General features: G+C 36.9%; 1 protein-coding gene and 1 long non-coding RNA gene across 21 annotated transcripts in view; one reads left to right on the top strand and one right to left on the bottom strand.

The window, feature by feature from the left end:
• DLG2 (discs large MAGUK scaffold protein 2) overlaps positions 1–27,966 on the bottom strand; it is a 1,588,988-nt gene that overhangs the window by 465,445 nt on the left and 1,095,577 nt on the right. For all 20 annotated transcript variants that reach the window (XM_059187674.1, XM_059187632.1, XM_059187635.1 and 17 more), the window contains 2 exons: positions 17,371–17,515; positions 14,822–14,960 (listed from right to left, as the gene is read on the bottom strand). In XM_059187674.1, coding sequence (XP_059043657.1) covers positions 14,822–14,960; positions 17,371–17,515 — 284 coding nt within the window. The remainder of the gene's footprint in view (positions 1–14,821; positions 14,961–17,370; positions 17,516–27,966) is intronic.
• Positions 28–27,663, top strand: LOC131840134 (uncharacterized). The gene is made up of 4 exons (XR_009357215.1): positions 28–416; positions 19,746–19,911; positions 20,673–21,005; positions 26,495–27,663. It is a non-coding gene; the product is annotated as an uncharacterized LOC131840134 (long non-coding RNA).

The following is a 27,966-nucleotide window of genomic DNA, read 5'->3' as shown; positions in this document are numbered from 1 at the left end:
GGTTGAGTAAGAGAACAAGTCACACAAAAGGATGAGATGCCTTTCATTGGGGTCACTTTGGGGAGAGGACTCCTGGCTTATCTGGAGGATCCAGAGAGATCGTGACTGGACCAGTATATCCAATGAAAATGAGAGCTGCTTGTCAATGAACTACTATAATGAATGAAGATACAGTAACAAAAATCAGATGGAGGAGATTTTTCTTTTCCTTTTTTAAAACTACCAATAATGCTGAACCCTCCAACTACTCCATCTAACCAATCTGGAAAAGATTTGGCAGAGGGGAGAAGGTTCGAATGTTGTATTCTGATCACAGCTATTTGGCATCTGGGATAGGTCTGTGAGATGATGAACAGCGAGTCCTAACTCTGACATGCATTTTGCCATAAGGATATTGTCTGTTCTGCTGTAACGTGGTAGGTAGCTTGTATTTAAGGAACTTAGAATTATCTAACATTCCTATATAAAAACATTTGTTTCACAGAAAAGGGGGATTAGGAAACAGAGCATTTTTGAATTGCACTAACATATGATGCTTTTTCTTTCTTTTTGGAATTTATTGAGTCAGGGCAGAGGGAGAGAAACTCAAGCAGACTCCTTACTGAGTGCAGAGTCCAACACAGGGCTCGATCTCACATCCCCGAGATAATGACCCGAGTGGAAACCAAGAGTCAGATGATTAACCAACTGAGCCACGTAGGTGCCCCAATATACTAATTTGTGTTTTGAACTTACTATGCCTTTTTCTCCCCAAGTTGGCAGCAGATATTTGGATGCTTGTGTTTTCTTGTCTCACTGGAGATAGATATACAGAAGGGAAAGCAAAATTTCCCAAAGAGACTCTCTTCCCAGTTTTTGTTTTTTAAAAATCTGAGCTCCTAAAAGATTGACATTCAGGGAGGAAATTAAAAAATGCAGGCAGAATAGAAACCCATTATTAGATGTAATTTGACTTGAAGGAAATGAAGTAATGTGTCATTTTTTTAAAGGTATGTTTATAGAGTAAAACACATACCTGCAATAGCCAGCAATTTTAATGATAAAGTCTGAACAAACTCTGCTTTGGGTAACCTTGCTTAAGAGTAATACCATTTCTTTTCACATTGTCACTAATACTGTCAGTGTTTTAGGGTTATCCAGTTTTTTTTTTTTTTTTAAAGATTCATTTATTTATTTGACAGAGATCACAAGTAGGCAGAGAGGCAGGCGAGGAAGCAGGCTCCCTGCTGAGCAGAGAGCACAACTCAGGGCTTGATCCTAGGATCCTGAGATTATTACCTGAGCCGAAGGCAGAGGCTTAACCCACTGAGCCACCCAGGCACCCCAGTTCTGGCCATGTTTTTGTCCAATGTGCTCCATTTTGCTTTTACTGCTGGTCATTTGATTTTTCTGAAGTCAAAGACATGAATTTAAGCCAGCGATCGCCGAACCTCCCTGTGCATCAGAATCACCTGTGAGGGTTTTGGTTCTGTTCTTAGTATTAATATCTGAGTTCTATCCTTGGACACCCAGATTCGGTAGCTATGGGGTGTGACTCAGGACTCGGTGTTTACACAAGTTTTGCAGGTGACTGATAGGCAGTCAGCGTTTGGAACTACAATTTTAGACAGCAGACCTGTTCTTTTTGAGAAAGGTATGAACTAGTCACATTCCTGAATTGTATTATCTTTTCCAATATTGTAGAAAACAAGTATCGCTATACAATTTTTGACACAATATTCAGCTAATAAATGTTATAATCTGTATGTAGAGTATAAATATTAATTTTTTAAGGGAAGGTAAGAAATAGTACCTCTTATTTCACCGTATCTGTGTGTCTATCTATCTAATTTAATTTACTTTTTGTAAGCAGAATTTAACCAAGTAATTCTCTCTAAACTATAATGACAATGGTTCTGGGGAAAATCTAACTTTGCTTTAGTCAGGTAGATCACATTTTCAGTGTGAGTTTCATACTCAGTTGCAACTTATACATAGCTCCCCTTAGTTCTCACAAATTTAAATTTTGCCTTACCTAATTATGGTTACATCCAACATCATATGGATTTAGATATATACTATAGGTAAAACTATACCCAACCATACATAATCCAATTTAATATTATACACTGAAGCCATGGAATCAGCGCTACCCCTGGGAACTGTGAAGCATCATTACATGTTGCTAGGCATATACTTGGTTTCTGTGCTCAAGTCATGAAAGTATGCAAAAGTACATTTATTTTAAAAGTTGTATAGTGTCTGCATAGTAAATCTGAGTGTTTGGAAGCGTATACATTTATGTTTACTGAACATTCTAGAATTTTAAAATTTAGATTATTTAAATTAAAAATCAGTTTAATATGTAGGCTTTTCTTTTCTTTTTTTTTTTTTTAAGATTTTATTTATTCATTTGACAGACAGAGATCACAAGTAGGCAAAGAGGCTGGCAGAGAGAGAGGAAGGGAAGCAGGCTCCCTGCTGAGCAGAGAACTGGTGGGGCTCCATCCCAGGACCCTGAGTTCATGACCTGAGCATAAGGCAGAGGCTTTAACTCACCAAGCCACCCAGATGTCCCTGTAGGCTTTTCGTTTTACAGAACTTTTATAGACAGGCTTGTTTTTGAGTAGATTATTTTTAATTGGGATCAATACATTTTTTTAATTAACATATAATATTTTATTTGTTTCAGGGGTACAGGTCTGTGATCAATACATGTTTTTAAAGGACAATGAAATATAAAGGAAGCATGACTAAATCAATATAAAGTCTAAAAATCTATCCTTCAAGGCAAGTGTAAAGATTATGCAAATCTATATTTATTATGCTATCTGGAATCAAATCTTCCCTTCATTCATCCCCGAATCTCATCTATCATCCCCAAACAGCGATGCTATTATCACAATGGCAGCCAGTCCTACAAGCACTGCGGTACCATGGTACCCAGGACTGAAAGTCAGGGGGAATAATAATAATAATCATAGTAATAATAATGGTAATGATAATAAACAGCTAGCCTGAATCCAGCTTATTTTAGGCCAGGCTCTGCTGAAAGTGATTCACATAGACTACTTCATTTACTCCCAATAATAACCCATGGTACTGGCATTTTTGGGGAAACAGACACAGAGAGGTTATATAAGTCATCCAAGGTCAAACAGCTAGTTAAGTGGGGTACCCAGAGTTATTGTGACCCCAAAATCTGAGCTCTTCACCCAGGTGCTGCCATGCTGGTTGATTCTGCATTTGTCACCTACTTTCTATTTATTGTAGGAGAAATCACAGAATCTCTATCATCTCAGATTCCCAGTCTGTTAAACAGGCAGAGCAATGCTCTCTGCCCATTTTGTGTGGCATTCTAAAAACTAAATGAGAAATAGGAAAGTGCAGTACTAGGCAGCTCTAAGGGTCTACTAATACTATTATAAATTCAGAGCAAGGCCTCCCATAATTGGCTTTGAAATCTCTGGCTATCACATTTACTTCAGCTGTTTCATTCTGCCTTCATCCCGCCTCAAGATGGTAAATGAAACTTTAGAAAAAGATTAAGGGGATAAAAAACATAAAGCAAAATATCAGGCACCAATGGATTAGGTGACAGCATTTCCCTTAGGACACAGTCTACATGAGAAAGGACTTAGACATTGTTCTGCTTCAGGGTCAATCTAATTTAAAAACATCAAGGAGGAGGTTGGTATTTAGATCTTTACACAGAGACACATACGCTCACAGGGTACTTGAAGCTCTTTCAGTGAGGACTTAAAATGTTCATTAAAGCAACCATATGGGGTCTGGTGTTATAGCTGGAATGACAGGAATTTAAGGACTGAGCCCCTGCCTGGAACCGCACAGTTCAGGAGGCCTCCCTTCTCCCTGAGAAATGCTGACTGCCTCCCCCAAATAGGCTGTAAGTATTGCTGGGTGTGGGCCATGATAGAAAACTTTATTTCCACCTCCACAGACAGAAACAACAACAAAGATGAACTTGAAGTACAGAGGAGATGCGAGAAATCCTAAAGCTAATAATGCTACCTGTGTAGTGCAACAAACATTGCCAGACTCTGGGGTTAGTTTGAATTCTGATCCTGTAATATACCAGCTGCATGACCTTTAGGAGCACAAGAGATTCTGGAACCCGACTGACTGAGCTTGGACTCTAGCTTTCTAATTACCAGATCCCACTGCTTAATTAGCACCTCACTTGGTTGCCTTGTAGACAGTGCACATTTAGCACTTTCCAGAACTCTTGATGTTTGTCCCCAGTCTTGATGTTTGCCCCTTTACAGGCTTCCCATTCTCAGTAATAAGAGCTCTATTCTGCTGCTACTTGGCCCGAACCCTGGGGTTAGCCCCACACAGTGTGAAGATACTCCATTTTCTTCTGGTTTGCATTAGTTCTGATGAGAGATCAATTTTTTTAAGAGATCAATTTTTGTTATGTTCCTCTCTTTACAATATCTTGGGGCTAGGTTGAGAGTCTTAGACCAATATGATTTATAATTTTCATCCAATGTCAAAAAATATTGACTACTTGGTTCTGCTTTTTTTCTGGTGCCACAAGTCACTAGGATTTTTTTTTTTTCTTTAGTCTTTCTCCATTTTACTTGGATACGTTCTATTACTATGCCTTAGAGTTCACAATTATTATTATTTTTTAGGATTTTAATGTATTTATTTGTCAGACAGAGAGTACAAGCAGGGGAAGTGGCAGGCAGAGGGAAAAGCAGGCTCCCCACAGAGCAAGATGCCTGATGCTGGACTCAATCCCAGGTTCCGGGGATCATGACCTGAGCTGAAGGCAAACACTTAACTGACTGAGCCATCCAGGCAACCCTCAAAATATTTTCTTCCCCAGTGTGTACTATGATATTAATTTTCACCTCAGATACTATTTTTTCACCACTCAATGCTTAATATGGATTTATTTTATATCTTCCATTTCTCTCCTCTTTATTCACAACTTCCCCTACTTTTTTGAGAGATTGGCTATATGTATAATAACTTTTTAAATCTTCTTGTCGGCCAGTTCCATCATCTCTGCCATTTTAGGGTCTGTTTCTGTTGCTTGAATTTTCTCTTGATTACGGGTCATATTTTCCTAGGGAAGGGCGGGCTGGGGACAAACATCAGGAGTTTGCTTTTGGAAATGTTAAAGGTGTAATGTCTGTAAGGCAACCATTTGAGGTGCTAGTTAGGCAGTGAGGGCCTAGGTATTTATCTTAAAGAACTATGTAATTCAGAGTCAAGGTTACAAAGATTATATAAGCACTAACCAAAAGGTCATACCTACAATAGGAAATAATTATGGTTTTTCTGTATTATACAGCTGCTAAAAATATGAAGACTATTTAAAAACATGAGAAAGTGCTCAAGATATAATGTTAAATTAAAATTAAAAAAGTACAGTCTGGTTCAAATTTAATAAACACACATATAGTCATAGAAAAAATCCTAAAGAAAATATTAATGATTGTTTTTCTGTGGTAAGATAGTAATTTTCATGAATTTTTCTTTACATTTATAATTGTCCTACAAATACCTATCACTTTTATAATTAGGGAAAATAGTAAGAACTTAAGGAAAAAACAAAGAGTGGTAAGTGGCAAAAAGACAACAGAGGGGCAAGGAGTATCTGCAAAGATTGAAAAGGATATCTGAAAAGGATATCTGGGGAAAATGAATGAAGGCAGTATTTTCAAAATGTCTTTTTTTTTTTTAACTCAGATATAACTTGTTTCATGATTTAGATCACTAGAAGCAAAAAGGGAATGATGCAATCCAGAATTCATGTAATTTTATAAATCTATGATATATAAGAATGTAAGTCTTGGGGCAGCTGGGTGGCTCAGTCAGTTAAGCATCTGCCTTTGGCTCAGGTCGTGACCCCACAGTCCCATAATCAAGCCCCCCATTGGGCTTCCTGCTCAGTGGGGAGCCTGCTTCTCCCTCTGCCCCTCCTACTACTTGTCTACTTGTGCTCTCTCCAATGCTCATGCTCTCTGACAAATAAATAAATAAAATCTTAAAAAAAAAGAATAAGTCTTTGGAATGCAAGAATGTATCACATACTTTTCTTGTATTTTATTAAAGCAAAATTAATATTAATATGGTAACCCACTGACAGCAGCTTATAATATATGAGATGGCAAGAAGTCACTCAGGAATTCCAATGCTGGCATGGATAATTTGCAAAGTATACACCCAGATGCGGACAATTAGGGATCAGCTGTCTTCTGACTACTATTACTTTACTGACACATGGATATGAAAATAAACTGCTAGAGAAAGAGGCCATGTCTACACATCCCAAGTCATCATACATACCCTTTTTCAATACCATACAAACAAAGGCCAGAAATAAGCACATACTGTGTTTGTGACAGTAATTTACTTGCAATATGTAAGGACAGGGGTCAACCCATAGTTGGTGACTTCTAAAGTGGCCCCTCCAAAATTCTCCATTGTCCGTCATTTATCTTTTTTCTTTTTGCCACTAGACCCGAAAGCCAAGGATGAATGAAAAAAAATGTAAAGCAGCATTGATTAAATATCTATGTGGAACTTATATTTCTAACAATAATAGATATATATGTATAATAACCATCTTCCATAAAATTATAAGGCCTAGAATTATGTATTTATGTCTGGCTGATTTATTAGGTATGAGGAATAAGAAGTATCTATAAAAGACAGGTTTAAAATCCTCATTATTGGTTCATTTTTCCTAATATTAAGTTTGCTTCCCTGACGGCAAACAGAAGCTTACCATGTTTTCCAATACTTATTTGGATATCTTCCTTTAATTAAGATTTGTCATCCTCCTCATTAGCATACCCACTCATCCTATCTCTAGCAGGACAGCACTATCAGTCAGGCCTCATGGTTGATGTAAGTAAACCTAAAATGGTTATGTGGAGCCACCATCAATAAAGAGAAACTCCCCTCAAGTCTCCACATGATGGCTTAGCCTCCATCTATGTCACTAGTTTTGCCTCACTTGCCCCTTCCCATCACTACATTTTGCTTCAAAAAAGACATTGTCATAGCAGGCTCCATGTCAGAGGAGTCCAGCACAAGGCACAGAACAAGAGATTACTCAGAGACACTGCAGATGAATCTTTGATTTGGTTAAGTTTCATAATGCACTTTAAGAAGCCTGTAAGGAGGGGTGCCTGGGTGGCTCAGTGGGTTAAGCCTCTGCCATGATCTCAGGGTCCTGGGATGGAGCCCCCGCATTGGGTTCTCTGCTCAGTGGGGAGCCTGCTTCCCCCTCTCTCTCTCTGCCTGCCTCTCTGCCTACTTGTGATCTCTCTCTCTCTGTCAAATAAATAAATAAGAAATCTTTAAAAAATAAGTAAATAAACAAAAAGCCTGTAAGGAGTCCGATGCCATGTTCCACAAAATTTATTTAAAGAGAAAAGCTACATGATGTTAGTTGTTGAGAGCTACCATGAATAAAAAAGGGCAAGGTCAATAAATTATCCAAAGGATAATTGTGTGTAACCACAGAGGCCAGATTGATAGATTAGCTTTTGTTGTTGTTTTTGTTGTTGTTTGGTCATATTTGGTTCTACTGAACCATAGATTAGATTTCAATGCAGGTGGTACTAGATATTCACAGCAGTCGTGAACATGAAGATCCCTAATAAAGCATTCAGACTGCAAGACTTTCTGTAATAAAATGTCCTAATGTGCTCTGCAAGGTAACTTGAAAAAAATGTACACAGAGCTAACTTTGAGCAGCTACACACCAATGGTGGCTACATTTTCATTCTATGGAGGACATTCACTGAAAAATGATTTTATTTGTGGTGTTCATCTGAAAAATCATTGTTTTAAAGAGTATTGATAATATCTAACATCTACTGAGAGGCTTTTTGTTTTGTTTTGTTTTGTTTTTTCCTTGAGAGGTATTGTTCTGCTTCTTTTATAAATGAGACAATGAGGTAAAGGGTGATTATGGAACTTGCCAAGTCCCACAGCTAGGGTGGCTCCAAGGCTAATCTTTCAGCTACACAGATGTGTATTCTAGAGGAGGTTAAGTTGTCTCCATGGGGCACAACCAGTTCTTCCTATTGTACTTAGTTAAAGATGAGTAAGAAAAGATTTCTTTTCTGTGTCTGAAGAAAGAATTTCCAGTTCATCCAGAAAAGATTTCAAGTCATTAAATGTAAGCTAAAAAGTAGAGAGGCTAGAATATGCCCAGACTTTTCTCCGATGCAAAGTCTTCTCTGATCCTTTAAGAGGCTGTCCTTAACAGAGACTATACACCTTAAGCCATTATTAATGGGCTGTTTCTAGAACATAAAATTAATAACTGACAAGTCTATATAAGTCACATCGGGGCTTCTCAAACTTGGGTACTCTTATGTACCTTGGGGTTTGTGGTACTTGCTGGGGACCAAGTATTCCCAGAAAAAAATCTTTCTGGTATGTTGATTTCACGTTAATATTTTGGATAAAATAATTCAATTTGTAACCAAAGTGTTTTTACATTAACATAAACAAGGATATTTCCCAAGTTTTATGAGAAAATATAAGATTTTTTTTGTGTGTTTCATGCTTAAATGGAAAGCTTCATTCATGTTCTACCCCAGATCCTGAGGAAAAACTAGTTCCTATTTCAAGGCCTAAGGGCATGTGGATAGAAACATTTGAGAATTAGTCTCTATCCATTTCTGATCCAAAGCTAAACAGCAAGGGGAAAAAAATCACCAGCAGTGGCAAACTTACACTGTTTCTAAAAGATTACTCTACAGGTGATAATAACTGTAGAAATGGTCAGTAGTAAATTAGCCTGGCTAAAGCAGGCCTGCTCTCCACATGAAATGTTGGCTACCGACTCTAGCTCTAAAAGAGTTCAGGTGGCCTTCCTCCTCAGCACTGCTCTCTCTTCCTCTAATCCCAACTGCCATAACCTCTCCCCTCATTTCTTCAATGGCCCCTCTACTTCTCCACATAGCAGAGAGGTTTTATTCCAATATAAATCAGGTAATTTCATTCTCCTGATTAGTAGTCTTTAATGGATTCTCAAAGCACTCAAAATCAGACCTATCCTTCCTCATCATTAGCTATAGAGTCCTACGTCATCTGGCTCCTGACTCCTTCTCCAACCCAATTTTCTGCCATATTCCCATTAGCTCATCTCTTCCCAGACAAGTGGGATTGCCTTATATTCCTAGAACATGCTAAACTTATTTCTGCCTCAGTGACTGGCCTTGTTATTCCCTCTTCCTGGAATGTTCTTTCTCTGATCTTTATATCACCACTTTTTCTTGTTATTCAGGTCTCAGCTCAAATGCTATCTCCTCCGAGAAGGGTCTCCTGGTTATCTTACTTAATACTGTCCTCTTCCCCAATCTCTATCACATTATTCTATTTTTTTCCTTATAGTACTGACTAATATTTGTACTTAACTCATTTATCTGTGTGCCTCTTACTTGACACAAGAGAATGTAAATTCCATAAGGACAGGGACCTCCCGTGGTTTGCTCACCACTGTAACTTTGTTGCTAATATCCAGGCTTGACATATGGGAGAAGCTAAATATTCACTGAATGAAGAAATGAATGAGTGAAAGAAAAAGAAAACTGGAATACGTTTTAGATACCATATCCAGTAAGCTAATGTTCTATAATCTGGGGAAAAAGAGTAGAGGCAGACTCTAGTCGATTGGGCTCATACCTATTTAGTAAATAAAAAAGTTAAACTGGTGAATATCAGAGTCACAATTTGGAGTCATTCTGGAAGGTTCCTGGGGACAAGAAGCTTTTCTTGAGACTTCACTTAGCTTCTGCTTCTTGAGCAACCAAATTATGTGAGGGAACATTATGTAGAGCCAATGAGAAAGACACCTGGGTATACTAAGAAAAGGGCTAGCTGAACTTAGTTTCTCTCACCGGGACATATATGGTTCATATTTATAATCTAGGTCCCTGGCCTTCATAATGACACTTATCAAATTCATAGCTTGGTAACTTGAGTCCCCACCTCTTGGAAGATCAGTTATAAATTGCATCTCAAAGTTTTTTTTGTTTCATTTTAGGATTGATGATTTGTGTATCCTGAGAATAGTGAGCCAGATGGTAAGGGTCTGTGGTTTGCACCTCTTCTGGGGGACCAGGTTACCACTTGGCCCAGTAAAGGTAGAATCCATAGTTGTGGGTAATATACAAAGTGGGTACTGTTCACAGGTGATCACTGCTTGTTCATGGGTTTCATAATTCTTACCTTCTTACTCCATCCAAGAACAACAACAGTGACAACATAAGTGAACACCAGCTCAGAGAAACAGAACAAGCACTAGACTTGGTATTTGAAGACATAGGTTCTATATCTAATTCTAAAGTTATGGGATTTAGGGATAGCCAACATATCATTCTGGGCTTGTGTTCCTTACCCATCAGAAGGAGGAAGATTAGACTCTAGATTCATTGCTGGCCCTTCCAATTCTGAAAGCCTATAATTCTTTGAGCCAGAAACACATCTCAGCATCACAGTGACAGCTTTCCAAAATAGTATACCAACAACCTAAGACCAGATATCTACATCACAATGAGCATTGATTTATAGGGTACTTGACAGACTTTCTACTAAGAAAATTTTATCCAGGGCCTCTTTTTTTGTACTTTCCCTAAATCAACAGAAAAACATTTTTCAGTTTTCTCAGGTATACATTTCCTCAAATAGAAAGAGTTCAAAAAAATTCCAGCTAAGTTAGTGTAGCATTTTTCTAATCAAATTTCCTTTAAAAAGTTCTTACTTTTTCTTACTTTCTTACTCCCCACAAAAAGTGAATATGCTTTAGGAAAAGAGAATATTTCTCACAATAGACTAAGAGATCATGAACATCTGGAATAAAAAGTTCCCAATCTGAGGAGTTTATGTTGTTGAAAGGTTCTTATTTCGCCATTAGCTTACGTCCCATCATTAGAGATCAATTACCTTGATTTATTGTTTAAGAAAAACTCAAAGTAGGCTTCACGTATAAGCTACTGTAACATCTTAGGATAATAATAAATTTATCTAGCTCTTTAAAAATGACAACTTTATCACATATTATCACACTGAAATTTCACAATTCCATGAGGAAATTAGAAGACCCTTTATCTCAAATTTATAGATAAAAAAATCAAGACACAGAGATTAAATGGCCTGTTCAGGATCATCTAGGTGTTACATTGGTAGAAGCAGAACTAGAACCAATCCCTGATATAAACCCAGTCCTGTTTACCCAATATTTTTCTGTGGAACTAAATGCATAAATGGGGCACAGGGAGTAATATGAAGATAAGTCATGGGAACACAGACCTGAATTTGAATTCTGATTCTGCTATCTGCTTGCTGTATGATGCACGGTAATTACTTAAATGCTTTGAGCACTCTTGTTATTTATAAAAATCAAGAATAATAATATAAGCAAGGGCAATAATATATATTAAAGGACTTTGTGTTAAGAGTGCACAGTAGTGATCTTTTTGTTTTTACTATATCTTTTTAAAATTTTACAAGTAGTTTGTATATGACAGAAAAGATAGGAATATAAAGACAACTTAAATGTAGAAACCACTCTCTTTTAGAAGTCTTATTTTTCAAGCTGTGATGGTTGCTTCATTTAATTCTATGTCACATTCTTCTGCAAATCTGCATGTGCTGTCCTCTACCATGAACACCCTGATTCCTTGACCTTGATCGACGCCTACACATGTTTTTCGAACTCCAACTGAAGAGTTATTTCCTCTTTAAAACTTTGATCCCACAGGCTTTTCCTTGGGCATTCATTTAAAACTCAAGTTCATTTACCAGTATTTACTAAGAAACTCCCATAGTGCTAGGGAATTCTAGGGGTGCACCAGAGCACTCCCTAGAACTGACCTAATTTTGTTTGTTGCTGTTACTAGTTGCCACCCTTTGACATTTTACAGACCTTTTACTTTTAAAGGATGAGAACTGATATAAAGTTGCCCACGTTTCACTTTCTAAGTAAGGTTATGGTAAAGTTAAAAAAAAAAATAAAAAAGGACATGGTAAAGTAAATATCTGCCATTTCCTGCCACACACACAAAAATGACATTTTGATACGAAGATATATGATCTCAGAATTTAAAAATTAATAAGTTAGGCTTTATAGAAAACTTCACAGAGGCAGTCTGCGTAATCAGGGAATAGGCTTTGAGGGATCCACTGGTTTACCTATATTTTTGTCCCAATCTGATATTCTTAGATTTGTTGTTTCTTACTCAATTTTGCATTCCTGGTGCAGTGCCTGCTATCTAGTAGGAAATAGCCAATAAATATTGATGAACAAGGCAATGAATTTTCCTTTGAGCAAATACCTCTGAGATCCATGGCAGGGGCCTACAGCACCGAGCCCTGTGGGAGGACATACATAGCAAAGGTGCGAGTGGGAGATATGTGTGTGTGTGTGATATAATTTATAATTTATTTCATGAGTTTGCCAGGCACTAGCCATTCAGGAGATTCTATATGAAGCTTTTAGTGAAACTGCCCTGCCAAGGAACAAGAGAGGAGGGGGGACAAGAACTATAATACCAAGGCATAACTCTATAGGAACAGGCAGACTCTATTCCTAGGACACTGTTAAAAAACAATTCATGTGACATCTTAGGTAGAGTAAGAATTATAACAAATATAGTTACTGTAAATAGGTAACACTCATCTAAAATTCATGATGTGCCAGGCTTCTGTTTTAAGTTCTTTGCACGTGTTATGTCATTCTATCATTACAACAACCTGTTAAAAATGTGATTACTATTTCCATTGTATAGATGAAGAATCAGGTTTCTGGTGGTTGAACAATTTTCTGGTGGTCATATAGTTAACCAATGGTAGAAATAGGTCTCAGCTCTCATCTAAATGCCTTTAGAGCTTTACTGAAACGCTTGGGTCCCTTTAGAGCTACATATTTCTCTGATGAACAGTTTTATAGGACTTGGTTTTCATTTTAAAAATAAGAAGAAAATTACAATGTTTCCTCTTAGCCAGGATTTTGTAACTGGCAGGGCACACACAGTTTTTCTGCCTAAAAGCTGCGGGACTATAAGCAACTTATTTAACATCTTTGAACTTCAACTTCTTCACCTATAAAATAGGGATGGCAGCCATTCTATCTGTGTTTGGGGAGAGTTAAATGAATAGTGTATGGAAAACAGCTAGCAAAGGGCCTGGATTATGAAGGGGATTTAATCAATTTTAATTCCATATGGGATCTAGTAAGATAAAATGACATTTTCAAATTAAAATCATATCAAATATTACTGATAGAATGAAAGCAAATAGATCATTGCTCTGGTGAATAAAGGTGCCTATATTTATACAATTCTTTAGAGAGCCATGAGGATTATCTTTGCTGCAGCCCTCATTTTGATTAAGAGCATAGAGATTAGATGTTTCAGCATAGGAAGAAGTTTATATTTGATTTATACCCCAGATGCATATTTGCAGCATCTAAACATTCCATTCCTTGGCTAAAGATGTAACAAGCTACTTCAGCAAACCTGAAATTGCAAAATAAATGGAAAATGCTTAATCATTTAAAAAGAAATAGCAAAGGAATGAAAAGACCAAAGCAGGCCTGGGTACCGGTGAGGGAAGTTAAGCGGCAGGAAGCCTCCTCTATTTTTTTAAAGGCTGACAAATGGCTTCATTAGACAGGCAGGATATTAAACCAAAAGGGTTCATCTCTATCATTTTTACACACAAACACTTTCAGAAAAAGTGTGTATGTATTTATATGTAATCTCATTTCAGGTAAAAGTATTGTTCACTGAGAAAAGCAAGTTTCAGAACAATTTCTAAAATATAAACTTACTTTGTAAAAACAGTATCAAGCCCCATCTGTAACTGATTGTGAGTTTGTTTGGGTTTGTATGAACATGCAGAAGGTATGAAAGGTTCACGCCAGGATGTTACACTGGGAACATCAAGATGGTTGCCCTGGCAGGATCTGGGGAGAGGGTTTTGTTTCTTGAACATTATCTCATTACTTCACCAAATGCAAAGAGCATACATTACCTTGGAACAAAAACATTGAAAGATAAAAAAGAAAAAGTACATTTATTCTTATTTATTCCCATATTCATTTGTGGATTTATTCATTATCCAACATTTACTGAATTCTTAATGGTGACAATTAAGTCAAGGAAGCTGGTCTGTTTTGTGGACTGTCACACATGACTTTTTCATAAGTATGCTGCCTAAACTTGGCTTTACTTCATGGCATTAGCAATATGGTTCCGGGCTCTATCCTCAAATCCTGTCCTGTTCCCTTTGGAATTAACAGTGTGTATTAAAATCAAACCATCTGTAGTTAATGTCACCCATTTTCTTTCTACCTCTAGCTACTGTGCTGAAGGAAGGGTTGACTCTCTTGCCAACTCCACTGAACTGCGAGTAGCCACTGGAGACAAAAACATGGTATTCAGAGCCAAAAGGCAAAGGTTTCAGTCCTGACTCCCCGGTAAACAGAAATGTGGTACTGGTATGTTACTTCCTTACTTGAACCTCAGTACCACCTCCTCTCAAGTCAGCTATCTGACAAAATGGCCGTTGAGCTCTAACGGCATCACGTGTGAAAGTCTTAATAAACTGCAAAGTGTGGAGTACATGTATAGTACCACTTCTTACAAAGATTAGTGATTTTGATTCCTAATGATACATATTTACAAGAATTCGCAGATTTCCACAGGAGACAAGATAATAATAAGTTTCAGTGGTGCTCAGAAACTTGAGTTAGCCCCCAAAGCAATGGCTGACATGTTAGGCAAAGGCCGTTTCTTCCCGTAGTGATCACAAGTCCAATTAACCAATAAGCATATCTGACCTGGTATAATCGTCTTCAACAAGCATGTGCTTTGGAATCGGTGAGTACCTTCCTGGAGAGATGGGCGGCAGGGAAGTTTTATATTCTAAAGTTCCATTGTTGCCAGAGAGTAGATGGTTTTCCATCGGTGGAGAATAAGCTAAGCGGTGAAAAAGAGAAAAGAGAAGAAACCTGTTAGGTGGGTGATTCAATGTGTCATGCTACAGTTCTGTTAAAAATAGGAAGACTTTGCTACATGCTGAGGATTTTCTTGTCTCCTAAGAGGGTGGAGTTACTGTTTGTTTGCATTTAGTATGTACAAGCACATGGTGCTTGACCTTTAGGATTGGAAAGATGTAATAACATTTATATCTATAAACCCATTTTGTATAATTAGGTGAAGAGAAGAATTGGGGAAGAGAGCCAGAACATGAATTTTCAGAAGGATGATTAATTTTCTATTGAAATAAAAATGCTAGCTTTCTAATTGCAGAGCTCACATTCTTTTCACATAATTAATATTCAATCATCAAATCTAGAAGGCTCCTGGAGCAAGTTCTTGTGTAAGACTTGAATCCCAAAATATGCTGTACTACCACCCCAGAAAGGCCCAGGGCACTGGCCTTTCTTAGTTCTCTACAGTAATTCATCATCCATTCGAATGTATGAAAGCCCCTCCTGCCTGCTCCACCCCTCTCTAGAAATCCATTTAATACACTGAGAAATCCAACTCTCATAATGCTGTTCTCCTGCTTAAGTGTTCTCCATTGCTGCTACTGTACTGAATATAAACCTTTCCTTTTGTCGTTCTTACAAGATTGATCCATTTTAATACCCTCTATTCTAGAGTCCTCTAAGACAGCTCTTCCCAGTGTTTGTGCTCTCATCAGTTGCCTACAATTTCTGTCTCTTAACACATCTCTGATATTGAAATTTCATCGATTCTTTAAGATACAATTCAAACGCCACGCCTTCCATAAAGAGTTTTATGATCATCGGAAGACAGGTAGTATCCCTTTCCTTTGAATATCCAAAAGCATGTACATTTTTATCTCCCATGGTATCCTTCTTATGTTGCCAAATATTGCTGCTATCCGTGTATCTGAATTAGCCTTTCTTCCAGTAAAGGCCATGATTGCATTTCCTTTCTATCCCACCTATTACCTTATAAGGTGTCTTCTACATATTGAGGTTACTCAATATATATATTTTAAATTGAATAGCAAGCTTTGTTTTCTTGTTTTTATCTCTTTACACCATTCAGGGAGTAGCTCAGAGTCTGAAGGCTGCTTTTTCTAATTCATTCAGTTTGAAAAACTTTTTTTTTTATTATTTCCCAACATTTCCATTTATTACCTTTATTCTATTGCATTTTTACTGTTACCATTCATACTGCAGACAAAAGAAAAAAAAGATAGTCACCTTATCTCTGTACAAATTACATTTCAGCAGTTTGGATTTTAGCCTACCAATATTTACACAAGGCAATTGTGTTCTTTTAGTTGATATGAAGAGAATAAAATAGTTAAAATTCTTTCATATCCTAAGGTGAGGCTGATCTCAGCTTCCTGCATGCTTGAGAAAAAGACACATTTTGGGGGCAAGTCATTTCTAAATCATCATTAAGAAAAGCAATAGCTAACGTAATGAGCAGCTAACAAAATTATTCAACCTTTAAATTTCCCTCAACAGAAACAGCTAAGTCTGAGAGAGGTTAAATGACTTAAGACCATAGTACTAATTAGTGGCAGGTTCTTTAGCTATTGCGAGATCCCAATCTCACAACTGGTTTCTCAAAATTTCGGAATGAGCAAGCTTAGTGATGTTAACTATCCCTTAATCTCAGGTAGAAAAAAAAAATTGCTTCTGAATCTAGTCCCCAAAGACAGAACCTTAGATCAAGTTTTTGCTGACCTACTGAGAAGGAAATACAGGGCTTCTGTAGGAGTGGATTTTGCAGGACTCAACAAAGCAGCATCTCAGAGTTAGTTTTTGTCCTAGAAACCCCCACCTACAACTCATTTCTACTGCCATAGTGTTTGAGAGCCCCTCCCCTCCACCCCGCTGCTTTCTTGCCAATATAATCTTCAGGTAAAGGGAAGAGCTATGGCGATGGTGATTGAGGATCATAATGTTTCCAGCCAAGTGCAAGATCCTCTCCCCCAGGAGGGAGCAAAGAGCTGTTTCTGGTCTTTTAGTCTTTCTCTTTCTTCATTGGCTACTATGTAGGTTTGAACTAGGAAAGGGGGATACTATGGCATGAGAGCTATCATACTTTAGGGCCTTGAGAAGTAGACTTTAAAAAGGTGTTGCTTTTATGTTACTGTAATGACACTGTCCAAAACATACCTCATTAAGCCTTTCTTAAATGGTGGACTTTCTAACCCATCAAGGTGTCCCACCAACAAAACACTAGTTAAGGCTTGTAAGGCAATCAGGGAGTGAAGTACAGCGTTCCTTGCAACTATTTCCACAAGCTAAACAAGAGCAAAGATGCAGAGTACTTTGCCAAGTTTTGCAGAATTCCAATTCTGTACCCCTGGCACAGGGACTCTGAGTGTGGCACTTACAGTGAGTAATATCAGGTGGCCCATAAGGATCAGTCATGTAAATGGTGGTGGGTTTGCCGACTTTTAGATAAACGACATCGGATGTGTTCTTCAGTATAGCTACTGCCTCTTCATGCGTCACTTCTTCTAAACTGTAGTTGTTTACCTAAAAGGAAAATAATACTCAATATTAGAGTCAAATCTAGGCAGGTGAAAAGAAACAGGCAAAAGCATATACAGGATTATTTATTTAAACATTAAATAGCAATGATTACAATCCAGGATCTACATCATACTCGGACAGAAAGATGGATTTATGGCATTAGCCAAAGCAGATAAGGTACCATTGTTGATGCTATATATATATATATATATATATATATATATATATATATATATATAAAAAATATAATATAATAATATAATATATTATATTATTATATTATAATATTTCATATAATATAATAAATATATATTATATATTTTTTTATAAATTAAGAAAAACAACAAAAACAACCCAAGAAACAAAACAAAACAAAAAAACAAAGCTGCTTCTGTTTTTTTCTATGAGAAAGCAATGTATCATAATGCAAATCAGGATACTATTTGTGGATAAAAGAAAGAAGGGGTCAACTGTCTCTTTTCTTATGCTATGGTTTTTCCAATTACAAAGTAATACATACTTATGGAACTATTAAAAAAAAAAAGGAGAAGAAGAAGAAGAAAAACTAATCAGTCTCTCTATTTGGGATATATTTTTAAAATATCAGTGACCATATTATACATATTGTTTTGAAAACTGCTTTTTAAATCTAGAGTGACTATTGGTCCATATCATAGCATATGGCAACAACGTGACTTTGTTTCCTAGAGAGCACTGTGTTGCATGGTAGTAAACTAATGCTTTAACCAATCTGTAACTAAAGTATGTTTAGTTTGCTTCGCATTTTTTTCTACTATGAATAATGTTGCAGTAAACATTTTTTTTTCTACATTTTCACACAACTTTGATGTTTATTTGGGATAAATCATACAAGTGGAATTGTTGTACTGAACTATATGAATATTACAAGCCTTCTGATACCTATTCTTAAAGTGTCCTGTGGAAAGAGGCACGAGTTTACTCTTATACCACCACTATACGAGAGCCCCAATTTTCCTAGAGTTACACAAATTTGTTTTTTTTTTTTTTCCACTTTAAAAATTGTTCCCATGTGGGGGGCTGGGTGGCTCAATTGTTTAACCCTTGACTCTTCGTTTTGGCTTAGGTCATGATCTCAGGGTCATGATTGAGCCCCATGTTGGGCTCCATGCTGGCCATGGAACCTGTTTAAGAGCCTCCCTCTCACTACTGCATGCTTTCTTTCTCCTCCGCAGCCCCACCAAAATAAATAAATAAACAAATATCCCAGCAAAATGTTATTTAACAAGTTGATTTTCTAAGGCTAATATTAGTAAACAGGGCTTGGCAGGTGAACAAGTTCAAGGGTACTCTACTCCCATCCACTTCAATAGCAACCCCTCCATTTTACTGGACAGAAGAGCCTGATGAAAGTGCAATTTTACTTCATAGCAGTGACATTATAGTGGAATTTCTCCAGCACTTCTCTTAGATGGTTTTAAAACATTTATGATGTGTTTTAAATACCTACATTATTCTTATTTGGCTACTATTATTTTAATGGAGTTATTCTTTAGTTAATTTCTGCTGAAATGATGCATAATTAAAGTAAACATGCCAGAGAGCACTAGATTGGATTCTGTACATATTCTTTGTACTATTTAATTAGCACGCTAGTCATAGAAGACCTTGCAACATTCCTCCCCCCCCCCCTTTGCCTATGTTCTATAAATTCTATGTGCCAATTAATCCTTGATGGTATAGCTGAAGTTAGGGACCCTGGAACTGGAGGGGTATGTATATATATGAATGCTGACCATGAACTTTCCATTAAGATATCAACTTTTCCTCTGGTTCCTATAGTTCTCTTCTGAACAAGTGACATTCTCTTATATCCTTTTGTATTTCCAGCATCTAGCACTTATTCATCCATTGGTCAATGCATTGCTACCATGTGTCAGTCATGGTTTTACATATTAGAGATATGTAATAAATAGGATGAAAATCATAATCATAGCTAAAACTTACAGAGCCTATATTACACTCTGGGAACTATTCTAAGTCATTTACATACATAAACACAATTGAACCTCACAACAACTTGTGTGGTAACTATTACAGTTACTTTCATTTTACAGATTAGAAGAGCATGTCTCCAAGAGGTTAAGAAACCTGTTCAAAGTCATTGATCTAATAGTGGTAGAAGCCGATTAAAAGCAAGCAGTTTGGATCCAGATACCAGGCTTGTAAACACTCATCTATATTCCTTTTTCAGATAGACAGAGAAGATCTCCAGCTCCCTTGAATCTCATATTCTAGTAAGATACACTTCAAGTTTCAAGCACTGAAACTGAAACGTACTGAGAAGGACTTTACATACAGATTCTTAAGTACCACCTGAGAACTCCTCAGACCGGAAAGAAGTTGAGCAAAGGGTAGAGGTGAGAAGTGGGGATAATGGTGGTTTATAATAGTAGTACTTCAGTTGGTTTTTATTTGGTGACTACAAAGTGTTGGAACATTAACACAGATTTTAGTTATAGAACAGGTAGCATGATATTGGCAACATAAGAGCACATGCTTCTGAGTCGCGCAGACCAGGATCTGAGTCCTGGTCCTAGCTCTTTCTAGCTGTGTAACTTTGGACCAACTTACTTAATCTTTTTAGCCTCAGTTTTGACATCTGTAAAATAGGTATGATGATAATTGCTTCCTCAAAGTGTTATTGATGTAAATGTATTAGTCTATGTAAAGTGGCAGGAATATTAAAATTCTTATAATAATAATAGTAATAAAAGCTAATATTTTAGCTTTTATTACTATTACTATTGTCATCATACATCTCTCTTCTCAGGAAACAGGAATGCTTGGTAAAAATTTTTGCTGAGCATTTTCCTGTAAACATCTGTGAACTGATGAGTTTAATTAGGGTACTGTTGATGAGGCTTCTGTGTGGTCTTTTTAAAAATTCAGAATAGTACAGGATCTGGACCAAAAAGTGCTCTTTTGTGCTGAAGTCTTCAAAATGTTTTTCACGAAAGTGGGTTTATTTGGGTTAATTATGTGTGTGCCTTATCCTATGAACTCTCAAGATAAAGGGCCTACAGCTGGAGCTGATTGTACACAGAGAGAAGGGACATTACACTGATTGGCTAGTTGCTCTTGTCATTGTTTTTTATTGTCTTTTTTCTTTTGCATCAAGTATCTGCCTATAATGGTGAACACTGAACAACTGGCCTGATTTCAGAAAAAAAAAAAATTATGTGCATCTGAATGCAGTGTTTCTGTGGGCGCACTACACAGAGCGGGGCATGTGTGCAGCCTGGCCATATGTTTGCAATAGGATGAAGGACTGAGGCCAAGGAGAGAGGTTAGAGATGAGAGGACGCATTTTCTCCAACAGAAGAGGGAGCACTGAATTTGAGCATGATGCAGAGACAAAGGAGGGCAAACTAGCTGAAGAACGAGGTGCCAAAAAACCTGCAAGAAGAGCAGGGTCAGTGTTGTGGGAATCAAATTGAGTGCAAGCAAAGAGGTATGTGATGGGACAAAGGTGGGAGGTGTGGCAGCAGGAGAATGATAATAAAGAGGAATGGGTGGTGTACAGATGGTGAGATGCTGACCTTTCCGTATTTATTCAGGAATACCAACACGGTGGCACAAACTAGGAGGTGGACATAAATATTACCTGAGACATAGTACAAGGAAATGGGGGAACTCTAGAAACACTAAAAAAAAAAAAAAAAATCACGGGGGCACCTGGGTGGCTCAGTGGGTTAAGCCTCTGCCTTCAGCTCAGGTCATGATCCCAGGGTCCTGGGATCGAGCCCCACATCGGGCTCTCTGCTCTGCAGGAAGCCTGCTTCCTCCTCTCTCTCTGCCTGCCTCTCTGCCTACTTGTGATCTCTGTCAGATAAATAAAGAAAAAATCTTTAAAAAAAAAAAATCACGAACTCCAAAGTTAACTTCTAAGGAGATAAAGTTGCTGATCACTAGATGAGATGAATTAAAAAGGAGCACTAAGCAATGGATAGAATTGTTGAATCACTGTATTGTACCTCTAAAACTAATATAGCATTGTATGTTAACTACAATGGAAATACAATTTTAAAAACCTAATAAAATTTAAAAAATTAAAAAATAAATACAAATAAAAAAGTTGACAAATCTAATGTGCTAACATCAATGATATGAAAATGAATATGCATAAGCCAAAGGCTAAAATCTCTGCAGTACACTGCAATTCAAGGATATAAAAAATTTTATTTTAAAAACAGTAACCACAAATAAATAGGGAACAATAATAGTTATCTCTGGATAATAAACATCTTCTTATTTTTCACTTTTTTAGCAATGATCATGAACTATAGTTAGAATGAAATTAATTCTATATTTTAAATGAAAAAGAAAAAAAAACTTCAAATAAGAACAGAAACAAAGTGGGGAGCCTGGGCACAGTCAGTTTAGTGCCTGACTCTTGGTTTCAGTTCAGGTTATCATCTCCGTCATGAGCTTGTGAGATCAAGCCCCACGTCGGGCTCTATGTTCAGCATGGAGTTTGCTTAAGCCACTCTCCTTCTGCCTTTCCCCTCTCTCAAATAAACAGCTAAATCTTAAAAAAAAAAAAAAAAAAAAAAAAAAAAAAAAAAAAAAAAAAAAAAGAAACAAGATAACCCCAGAACCAAAGTGCAGTGGCTTCATTATGAAACACACATAGCAAGATCTCAGGAGTGATGGAAAATTGGGATGGAGAAGAAGGAACTTGTTTTCTAATGGCCAGCAAACTGATTTAATTTTTTAGAAAAAAAAAAACAACCTGCTATTATTTTAAGCCTAGATGTTTCTAGAAATGAAGTTAAATTGGCATAATGAGAGTAAATTTTAAATGTAGTACCACATCTGTTTTCAATTCCTATATTCATGAATTTTGTTCAGTTAACATATTTATTGAAGATTAGAGATTCCTTATATGCAAAATAGGGATGATACTAATTTATTTGTTGATTTATTTATGTTTAGGAGAAAGGAGGGATACCATGAACATGAAAAGACATCGTGTAAGATAGAGCAGTATACAAAGAGTCATCAAACTTCACAATCATACACAATGTTTCTGCTGATTTTGTTGCTGAAACTAGCTCCTTCTGTGAAAATGATCACCCCCTACCTTCTACAACAGTTAATCTTGCAATGTCTCTTTCCTGTTCAAGGACTGATTTTCTAAAAGGCAATGATTAGATTGTCCCCCCCCACCTTTTTTTTGGACATTGGAGTATAGCTGACACACAATGTTACATTATTTTCAGGTGTACAACACAGGGATTCAACAAGTTTGTGCATGATATTTTGCTCACCAGAAGTGTAGCTACCATCTGTCACTATGCAACACTATTACAGTACCACTGACTATATTCTTTATACTATACCTTTTATCCACCCCTCCCCAGCTTACTTATTCCTTAACTAGAAACTGGTATCTCATTCACCATTCACCCATTTACCCTAATTAGAGTGTTTTCATCTTTGTAATCCTCCAACTGATGTACCATAAGTAGTAGGCACTTCATAAATGTTGAAACAATTAGATAAAGAAGTTAAAAGTAACATTCCATGTACAATGAATTATGGATCACTGAAAAAAATTAAGTTAAATTTTTAAAAAAGTAACATTCCAAGGAAAAGCTATCAAAATTCCCTAATTTATGGGGCGCCTGGGTGGCTCGGTGGTTTAAAGCCTCTGCCTTCAGCTCGGGTCATGATCCCAGGGTCCTGGGATGGAGCCCCACATCGGGCTCTCTGCTCAGCAGGGAGCCTGCTTCCTCCTCTCTCTCTGCTTGCCTCTCTGCCTACTTGTGATCTCTGTCAAATAAGTAAATAAAATCTTTAAAAAAAATCCCTAATTTATAAGACAAAGGAGGAATTTGTGTTGAGTTTCTAGGTTACATTTGTGTTGAGTCAGAAAGGATAAGAAATGAAGGTCATTCAACAAACAACACACGTTTATAGGACACTCACTCTGTGGCAGGCATGGGATATAAGGATGAAAGGTTGGTAGAGAATGGGAGTAATGGGTCACATCAGAATATCAAGGACACGATCAAAACTCCAACAGTGTGAATTTCTTTCTCCTCCATTAATTGTTGATGAATTTCTTAACTTTTTATTCTACATATAGACAGAGCAAATAACAATGACGTTTTGATTGACTTTTCCAGTGTCCTCTATAGCAGTGGTCACCAACATGGACAATATGATATGAACCGCAGGGCAATCCACTGAACACAGGAAGAATTTTGTATCTGAACTTCTATTAATATTTATCACACTAATTATCATCTTCCTATTTTTTAATGTATGTTTTAAAATGTATATCATGTATTAGAATAGTGATATATGTATGCAATATAAAATAGGGAACTATATATATGTATATATACAATATATATATATGAGGCAATTTTTTTGTGTTTTACAGATGGAAATAATTTTGAAACCACTGCTCTGTAGTAGGCATCTATATATATATTAACTTAATATTAAATTAATATATAGAGAGCGAATTCTATAGCCAGTGTTAAACCAAATATAAGCAAAAAAAAATAGAAAACAACATAATGGGAGGTTTTAACCCTCAAATAAGATATGTCATTGCAACTGCACTGCATTTTGATTTTATTACATTTGAAAAAAATTACAACTGAGTCCAAGAAATTATTATCCAGGTTTTCCCCCCTTGTGTTTCAGAAAGTACTCTAATTACAGGGGAGAAAGTGTGAGGGGTGAAGTATTTCTAAATGTGGTCAGCCCATTGTTGGAAAATGCTAAATGATACTGTACTGGCTTGATAGAAAGAATGTTAGCCCCAAAGTCACCTTCAGGAGAAGCACTAGAGCAGCAGCAGAACAGGCTAGAATGTGATTAGATCAGTGTAGGACTGTGGTTCTTAACCTGACTACACATCGGAATCACCTGGGAGACTTAAAATGATTTCTTTAAAAAGGAAGCGTGGTGCCTACCTCCAAGATTCTCATTTGATTCTTCAGGGTGCATCCAGAGTGATCAAAAATTTACCACGTGATTGAAATATGAGAGCAGGATTAAGAATCAGAAGGGCTGCATAAACTGGTGGAGGGAATGTGGCACTAGGACATTGACATCTGGGTCTGAATCTGATTTCACAATTTATTAGTTATGTCCTATTGGAAATCCCTTTGTGATCTCTAAGCTCCAACTTTCTCTTCTGGAAAGAAAGAGTAACAGTACTGGCTGCCCTCTCCATCTCTCAGGGGATAGAGTGAGGACTGTGTGCAAGCTGCACTCTTCCACGGGGAAGAGCCATGGGCAGAGAACGTTACCCATTTCAGTTCTCGTCTAAGGTCAGTCTAACAAATTCAAGTGCTTTCAGTCCTGTTCATTATTCAGAAATTCTTACATATCTGCCCTGCCTTCAAGGTGATTTTCTTATTAATATTTGGGTGAAGCTAGGCAGTTTTGTAAATCACCAAAAAGATTTAATTTAATAAGTGCTCACAACTAATACTTGTTCAGAAAATTGTATTGTTTCCACTCACATTCCCTAAATCCACTTAATGTCCTTACCATAGCATATTAATTTTGAAATAAAAATAAGAGTCACTTTACACCGGTCAGAATGGCCAAGATTAACAAGACAGGAAACAAGTATTGGTGACAGTGTGGAGAAAGGGGAACCTTCCTTCCACTGTTGATGGGTTATAAAACCTTCCTTCCTGTAGCTGGTACAGATACTCTGGAAAACAGTGTGAAGGTTCCTGAAGATGCTAAAAATAGAGCTACCCTATGACCTAGTGATTACACTACTAGATATTTACCCTAAAGATACTGATGTAGGAAAAAGAAGGGGCACATGCACTCCAATGTTCATAATAGCAGTGTCCACAACAGCCAGACTGTGGAAAGAGCAGAGATGCCCTTCAACAGATGAATCAATAAAGAAGATGTGGTTCATATATACAATGGAATATTACTCAGCCATCAGAAAGAATGAATACCTACCATTTGCATTGACATGGGTGAGAACTAGAGGGGGTTAGGCTAAGTGACATAGGTCAAGGCAATTATCATACGGTTTCATTCACACCCAGAACATAAGGAATAGCATGGAGGACCGCAGGGGAATGGAGGGAAAACTGAATGAAAAGAATCACAGAGGGGGCCAAACCATGAGAGACTGTGGACTCAGGAAACCAAAGTGAGGGTTACAGAGGGAGGGTGTCAGGAGATGGAGTAGCCAGGAGATGGGTATTAAGGAGGGACATGTTGTGATGAGCACTAGTTGTTATAAGCAACAAATGAATTGTTAAACACTATATTAAAAACTAATGTACTATATGCTGGCTATCTGTAATAAAATGTAATAACATAATAAAATAAACATAATAAACATAATAAAAATAAATAAAAAATAAACGTAATAAAAAATTAAAAAATAAAATAAACAAAAAGTCACTCTCACACAGCACATCCAGTCTACTCCCCTGAACACTAGTTCTAGGTGCTTTAAGCTCCTTTGTTCACTTTAAGCAAAGTGTTGCATAATGAAGTCTGTTTGAAGATTATAGTGTTCAAGTTAAATTAGTTCCTTGATTACAGAACTTCAGACTCTTTAATATACTTAAGTTCATTGAGAATCTGTAAGAGAGGTGAGATACAAGTTGTAGAATTTCCCATACTTAGTTGACCTTTTTATGTGACACAATAATGAGATTAATATTTTAAAACACACTTGGGAAACACTGATCTAAGGCACTGCTACCATGCTATAGAGGCCAAAACAGAAGACCAAAGATGTACATGACTTGTCCAAGGTCATTTAGGTCGAATTAATTCTGGGTGGCTGGCTGTGAGTCCACCGTCTTCCCACTTCACTCAATGCCTTTCTTACCTTTCCCCTTGTCTACTCCTTCCCTTTAAGGAAGTAAAAACACAGACTTATTCCTTGTAAAAATGTAAAAGTGCTCTTACTGACAATGTTTTTCTTTCAAGGTCAAGCAAAAGTTATGAAAAAAGGAGACTAAGACTATAAACTTCCAATCACAATGCGACGGAAGTTTCAACAAGTAACAGCTCACATCATTGCTGTAGAAAAGACAGTCAGATGACCCTGGATTCAAATTTTCTGGTATTGTGTAGAAAAAAGATGAAGAAAATGATCACTTCTCCATAATATATGTGGCCCCCTGTATCATCTTGATAGGGCTTCATAAAAACCAGTGTGTAAAAATATATGAATGAATTTTAAAATTATTAATACTGTTAACTTCTAACCCTCTGTCTCAAGAAATCAAAGGCCAGGAGTTACTGTGTTTAGTCTGAGATCACAACACAAACCACTGGTATAGTCCATAAAAATCAGATGTCATTGGCATTTGACAAAATAAAAAACCAAAATTCTAGTGAATGATAATAAGTGCCAAGCAGCAGGAGAATTAAAAATGTATATATTATTTTGGTAAAGAGAACAAATACCATGCATCTGAGCACACGAGGAAACATCAGAGAAGACTGACATTAAAGTCGTTTTATTTGAAACGCTAAGAGTCTTAGTGCAGAAGTGATAGGTAGAGTAATTTTTTCCTTATTATAGAATAAATGTAAAGGTCAGATGCAACAATATTGCCTGTGGTTTTAAAAATGGGGGAATAACATTCTAAGGAATCAAAAGTTTTCTTAAAAGGGTAATCTATTTAGAGAAGATAAGTGGCTGTGTGGTAAAACTGACTTCAAAAGTGAGAGAAAATGTGTAAAACATCTTAAAGGCTGAGAAGTAAAAAAAGTGGCAAGATGTAAGTTTTCAAACAAATGTAGAATTAATCTTTACCTTTCTGTCTCCAAGGGACAGAGCTGTGAATAAAGCAAGAAATGTAGAGGGACATGTGTTTTGGTATAATTTTAAGAAAAAACAAATCTAAGGATAGCTAGGATCTAATGGGTAGCTTCCAGGAGGCATTAAATTCTCCACCCTTCGTGTGTTCTCGCAGAGGTGAGGGACTACTTCACCTTGTTTTTCTGTGGATTCTGATGTACCAAATGAGTTGGAATAAGATAACATGTAAGAGAGATACTTTTCAATTCTGAGTTATAAGAAGTACTTAGGGGGGAAAAAAGGACCCAACATATATGGTATGAGGAAATGAACAGAGTTTCATTTTAGGCCAGTTTGCTTAAAGAACTATGAATGAGTAACATATGGGAGAAATTTTCCTAAGGAGTGAGAGGAGGGAGTGGTGCAAATTGCTTTAGAAAGGAGAATAGCTATTTGGAGAAAAATATACAGTGTGGTACAGCTGGTAAATCACGGAATCTAAATTATTTGTACTTCCTTTGAGGGAGGAGAGTGGAAGAGGAGAAAGATAAAGATGATGTGAATGTAGGGTAATAAAGAGAAAAGGAAGGGGAAAGGAATGACAGAAGGAGAGCATTAATAAATATTGTTGGGTTGAAGCAAGATAATTGGT

This window comes from Mustela lutreola, chromosome 1 (assembly GCF_030435805.1).
Source record: "Mustela lutreola isolate mMusLut2 chromosome 1, mMusLut2.pri, whole genome shotgun sequence".
In the NCBI taxonomy this organism is placed as follows: Eukaryota; Metazoa; Chordata; class Mammalia; order Carnivora; family Mustelidae; genus Mustela; species Mustela lutreola.
Note: the sequence above shows the minus strand (reverse complement) of the source record. Positions and strands in the feature narration are given on the sequence as shown.